Source organism: Buceros rhinoceros, unplaced genomic scaffold (assembly GCF_000710305.1).
Source record: "Buceros rhinoceros silvestris isolate BGI_N320 unplaced genomic scaffold, ASM71030v1 scaffold255, whole genome shotgun sequence".
NCBI lineage: Eukaryota > Metazoa > Chordata > Aves > Bucerotiformes > Bucerotidae > Buceros > Buceros rhinoceros.
The window spans coordinates 6,326-12,691 of record NW_010411015.1 but is presented as its reverse complement, the minus strand read 5'-3'; the positions used below and the strand labels follow the sequence as shown (position 1 = coordinate 12,691).

Below are 6,366 nucleotides of genomic sequence, written 5' to 3'. Positions count from 1 at the left end.
GAGCGTCCCTGCTTGGGGGACTTGAAGATTTCTTCCCAGACGGTATCTGTGTCTCTTTAGCCTCGTTATTTGTCTTTGAATAAAGCAGTATGTAAACTATCCATGCTGCCTGGTGCTGTGTGTTACTCCACCGCAGGACAAACTGAGCTCCCTCCCTCCATGCCATGTTTTAGCATTTTCAGGCTGAGGAAAGGTGGGAAAGGAATCCGGCAGTATTTCACTATGTAACTGTAAACACAGTTGAGTAATACGGATCTGAAGAGCCTTTCAATCTGTCTTAGTATGGTTAGCGTCACTAAATTCTTAAAGAGAAGAGAAACACCTTAAATTCTGTTTTGTTCATTAAAATTGTTATTCAAGCTGCCTGCATAGTTTTCTGAAAAAATCTTAAAATCTAACATCTTACTGAATTTAACCTTTCTAATCTCTTCTACCAAGAGCCTGTTTGATCTGCAGTGGGTACCATGAACTACTGTCTCTGACTTCTGCCCTGTGTTGTCCGTGCCTGCCCTCCCAGTGGAGGGAGGAAGGAGAGCACAGCAAATCTCTGGAGTGCATCTGCTGCTGTTGACCATTTAAACTTGACTGAGTGGTAACTCTCACTTCAAACTGTGAATATTTGGGGTTTTCAGGAGTGGCATTTGTCACCGCTCTTGGAGTTTGGTTTTTGGTTTTTAAAACCTATGTAAATGGAGGAGGAGGAAGGGGTAGTTCTTTCTAGCCACCGAATCTGCAGGTGCTCCATAGTGGCGGTTAAGCGTTGTTCAGGTCTTCTAACAGTTCTGAAAATGTAATTTTTTTCAGTTAGCTCTTTTATTCACTTTAGATAGTAAGCCTGAAGCAGCCAAAGAGTCAGTTTTTTGTATTGGTCCTCTTGGTTTTTCTGTGATGCTGGGGTATTTGTTGAATATCTGATGCTGCAAGACAGGCCTGGACAAGACCGTGCTGTAACTTGTGATGACGACGACTTCCTTACTTCCGTGTTGACTGCAGGAGGCCCTTGAAGCTCAGTTGCTTCAATCTAGTTTTTTTCACCTGTAGAGATCTGCCTAAAGAAGCTTATGCCCACTTGTTCATTGTGAAGACCTGTGATCAGAACAGATTGTCCCAGGCTGTCACCAGTTCCTCAGCCTGTTCACGTGTCTCTCAGCAACTTAACTCCAATGTCCTGTTTGCCAGATGTTCCTCTGGGGTGCTTTCTGGTAGCTTCTTTCACTGCAATCAGAGTATCCCTACATGCACCTGAAAAACCCAGACTTTGTCATGTGAATCCCAAAGTAGCAGATCCCTTATGAAGAAACCCCTAACGCACCTCTGACCCGCATCCTGTTACCCATACCTGGACAGACAGTCTCTATGGTGGTCTTCTGCTTCCCGGGGGCAGTGTCAAGGCCCTTTACTATTCCCTGCTGTCTATCTCAGGGAAGTTCCTTTGGTGTCAGTACTGATTTCCAAATCCTGATTTCACTTAGGTCGATGGACAAAGTGACCTAAAGCTGTTCCAGACTTCAGCTGTACTTCTCATGTCAAGAGATCCTTGTGTTCTGGTTTGGTTTTGTTGCACTCACAGGTGGAAACCATTCAGGAAGCTGTAATAAAACTCTTCATATCCGTTGAAGAGATACTGGATCATGGGCTGCATTACCGTATGTTACGAATCTGCCTCTGTGAACACCAGCCCTGCTGAAGGCTTCTCTACACCTCCTCGGTAAATGGTATGTGGCTTCCCTCATGGGAACAGCGGGTTGTTTCCAAATGGTGCTGTATTCAGCAGGGCTTCCAAGAGCTGCTCGGTGGTGGTGAGTGTTGTAGGTCACTGCCTGATCACCCTGTTTCAGAACAAATACATCTGTTGTCTCTCAAAGATGGGGACTGGGTTGGGGTGGGGGCAGGGGGGAGTTGCTTATTGGCAATTCTCCATCGTGTCTAGTACTCTCTGTCCTTTTTCCTGTGTCTCTTTGCTAAAGGCTGCTTTGCTGGGTGAAGGGAACAAGGTATGAGAACACACTAAAATAATTACGTCTGCTCTTCTCGAGGAGGAGACAGAGCAAAATGCCCCATGCAAACGGTGAAGGCCAGGTGGTCTTGTTTTCTAACTGTTTTGACGTACCCAAAGGTAGAATAGCTCTGCGGAGCATGCTTTGCAAGTATCTCAAACATCTTTTTTTTTTCTTTATTTTTTTCCTTAAGTATAGCAAATGCTATGTGTGATGCTATTTGCTTGTTGATTTGCTTGTCATAATAGCCATATGCTTTGGAACTAAATCCAAACCAGTATTTAGTGCAAGAGAATGCATGTTCTTCAGCCTACAGAGTGGACTGGGGAGGCTTGTCCCAAGAGCTGAAATTCTCCAGCCATTCACTGTTCCTTTCTTCTAGACTTGATTGTACGGTACTGGAACCAGGAGTACAAATAAGCTCCACAAAATGTGTTTCTGTTCTGCCCTGTGTGCTGTGGAATTTGTGCAGCGTTCAACAAGAACATCCCTCTGGGTACCAGAGAATTAATGATTTTTTATGAACCCTGCAGTGGGATGGCCTACTTTTACATCAGCAAGTTTCAGTCTAATGAGATACTAACATTCCCTCTCTACATTTCTGTCCAATAAATGCTGCAGGATGAATAAACGTGTATCAAAGTGGAGTGTAACTAGGTCTGGCTCACAGTAATACACTTGGAGAAGGAAGGTTTGATAGGGATCTTGTTTGATAGGGCCAAGATCGTCAATATTTATATACATATTTTATTGAGGTAAAAATTCAGCAATTTCTTCAGACTTTTGCTTTCTGATACAAGGAAGTGAGTTCATTCAAAGCAGGAGCTTACTGAGCACCTTTCAGCAGGCATGCTTAGAGCTGCCCTAGCCTGAACACATCTCAGAACTGATTCAGACCACCAAAACAGAGACTCGCAGCTGTCCTGTTAGCACTCTGCTCCTCTCAGCCTGACTAACACGCTGAGCAACTGGAATGTGAGGACTCACCAGAGGAATGCTTGTGTTTATTCTGTTACTCAACTGCTATTACGCAGATGAAGTCATAAGGGCCAATAAGATCACACAAAATTATAACAGTTGAGAATAAATAATCTCGCTGAATTTAACCCCAAATTAATATCCTTCAAATATTATCTTCCCAACTTCCTCACTGCAGTAGAACAGTTTGTCACCACAGTGTAATGGTTACAGCACTTAATCCCTTTGTTGCTCTGGAAAGAACGGTGTGTTTTACTCCTTTAGCAGGAGAAACCTGCCATCTGGCACATGAAATTTAATTTATGTCAAAACCTTGCTATCCCACAATTCATTATGTGCTTCTCGTAGCTCCTGTTGAATGAGTGTAAGATGTCTTAAAACAGTCTTGCAATGACCTCTCTTTCAACCAGGAAAAGTTAAAGTACTTAAACAGTCCATAACGTAGCCACTGATACTCACTGCCCATGTTTTCTTTAAACACAATTCCTTGCACAGTAGGCTGGAAATTGACTCTTAATCCAGTCTAGTTTTTCCACAATCACTTGATATCCTCTTCCCCAGACTAGCTGTTCCAGAGATGTTCACCACTCTAAGTGTTAAAAGTGTATGAGAAAATTCTAACAGGATTACAGACCATCAAGTGGACAGTAAATGGTAATGATTTCAGGTGGGAGTTTTGGTCTCCGAGGAAAAAAAACATACATCACAGCACCCTAACCAGAAAGCAGAACCTCACCATATCCAAACTATACGTATGTATACATACATGTTTTCATGCATGTCATACATGGTATTTGTGTCTGCTTTCCCTTTCCTATTTTTCTTTCTTTTGCAATGGTTTTCCATTCCGTTCATTTCCAAACTCCCAGCCACGACCCCAGAAAATCAAACTGAATTAAAAGGAACAAACTCAGTTGAAACAAGAAATACTATTTTTCAAGAATAGAACATCTCGACACATTGCAGTAAGGTTTTATCTCTGCAAAGCAGTTCTTCTACTTCTGATAGGACATAAGCTACCAAGGTACAGACTGTACTTACAGCCTCTTAGGTTAAGTGCTTGTCTTATTATTTCAAATCAGTTATAATCAGTCAGTCACATAATGAGCACACCGGAAGCTTCAGGAAGTACAGATGTTCAACAGCTTAAGGTATGTACACTGAACAGATGAGCAGTTGTTCCCGATTCAGTCAAGTGTCTGTGCTAGTCCTTACCATACCATCGTCCATAAAGAGCAGCTGTCAGTAGGCCAGAAGATGGTCTATTTTTGCTCATGAAATAGTGGTGGTTTTTCCAGCCCATGTGATCAGCGAAGTCCAAGGTAATACCAGATGTCAGCAGTAAAGGAAAGACATAAGGGGTACTCATATTTCCCCATAGCTGGAAGTCTATCAGAGCAGCGGCATCTGTAACCTCCTGTCCACAAGTGCTGAAGCTGAGACCATCACACTTTACTAATGCACAGGCCTGGACGTAGTATGTGCCATGCACTGTATGGAGCCCATCAAAAACTCCCAAAGCATACAATTCGTCGGTTAAAACAGCTCTCTGATAATTTAAGTAACAACAAAGGGTATTGGCACAAACCCGGAGCTCTCCTTTTTCTCTCCATACAGGAATGAAAGTAAAGTTGTCATACATCATTTCTGCAAAAAAGAGGGGAGGTTCATTTCCTTCTTCTGATATTCTGCCAAGGCTCTCTTCTCCCTCCTTAAAGCAAACTTGATCATCCAGCGAGGAGCTTGTAAAAGTCTTGCACGGGGGATGTAAGTTCTCTCTGAATCTTTCATTACTCTCCAAACTGGTTTCATAACCTGTGGTAATGACAGGAATTTCTGCCACTATGAGCTTGCCACCATAACTTTCCATGTTGTGGTAGATGAATGATTTGACTGGAGTGTATATGCCACTCCCTGTCATGCCCAAGGTAGGGTGGTGAATATTAGCGGCTAAAATATTGACGTTGAAAGCTGTTGCAAAAGCTTGTTGAAATTCTACAGCAGACAGGAGCGGGAGCTGGTTCATCCAGGCAGTTGGATATACAACTTGCTTCAAATTGTGTTGTTTGATAAGGTTCACTGCAGGTTCAAAAAAGAGTATATCAAAGCAAGTGAACATTCCAAACTTGCCAGCAAAAGGGGTATCAAAGAGTGAATAGTCCGCCTCTGGAGGGGTATCGAAAGCATATTCAAAATACAGGTTGTGTTTGCGGTATGTGGCTACCAGCATGCCATCATCATTGAATGCCACGTTGGTATTGAACTGGTATCTTCCGTCAGATGGACACTGAGGATCGGTGTGCTCACAGGGCTGCTTCGTTCCTAAGTTTGCCACAAGGAATATTTTGTTCTTCAGTGCCATGCAGCTCAGACGCTGAAGAACCTGGAGAACAGTATGGGGACTGTAAGCACTTCAGCATATGGAGGAATAAGTTTTACTTAAGCCGCTACAACTTACTGATACTTTTTAAATTATTATTTTCAATGGGAAATTGAACACATTTGACTGCATCTGTATCATTTAAAAGTACTGATGATTTTCTGATAAAAGCTACTAGAACCAGTAGCTAGGCAGAAAGCCACACTTTTCTAGATTGAAAAGTATTTCAGGTATTAATTTCGAAATAGCAATTAAAACAATTATCTGGGTTTTATTTCCTGAGAAGTCAGTAAATAAATAGATCTATCTCAAGGGTGTGAATTTTCAGAAACTTCTGACTGTTGCAGGAGCAGCAATGGCTTTAAAACACTATAGGTCAATGGAAAGCTCTGACTAGGCCGCCCCCGCATGTGCCTTTAGAACAGCAAATGTCTAATAATGGTAATTTGCACCTGCAAAGGCTTGTTCCTGCAGCTACACGTTTTTAATCTAAAAAGTGATTGCTGTCTACAATTTAGAGAAGCAGAGATGTAAACAGATAGACTTCACATAGTTATAGGAAAGAAATACAAAAAGTTACAGAGTACAGTATTACTGAAGTGTTTCTTCCAGGCCACAGAAAGCTGTACCACAGGGTGCCAGTACCACCATCTCCAAATAGGATCTGAATGGCAAACCAAGATCTTGCTTGCTTGCCCATGATCATTGGTAGTAACAAGTCAGAGGCCAAAGTAGGTCATCATTTACAGCTGTGATTCATGTCTGCGCCCAAATTCTCCTTAGTGGGCACGTGCGAGAGCACGTTCATTATACTGTTACATTAATAACTGGTGTGTATTACTAAGCATGGTTATTTTCACTTTGGGTTCAGAACAGCCGATGAAAATGCTGTTTTCATAACTGGCAGGTCACACCTTCTGTAATCACAGTTAGTCTGTGCTATTAATTCTATTACATTATAGCAGTCAAGTTCTCTTACTGTGCTCATTGTTTTACACACAATCACTAAGC

The 6,366-nt window shown here is 42.2% G+C and overlaps 1 protein-coding gene across 1 annotated transcript in view; it reads right to left on the bottom strand.

Annotated features, from left to right (window-relative positions):
* Positions 1–4,165: 4,165 nt before the first annotated feature.
* BTD (biotinidase) overlaps positions 4,166–6,366 on the bottom strand; it is a 4,545-nt gene continuing 2,344 nt past the window's right edge. Inside the window, exon 3 of the mRNA XM_010135818.1 lies at positions 4,166–5,358. Coding sequence (XP_010134120.1) covers positions 4,180–5,358 — 1,179 coding nt within the window. The 3' untranslated portion in view covers positions 4,166–4,179. The remainder of the gene's footprint in view (positions 5,359–6,366) is intronic.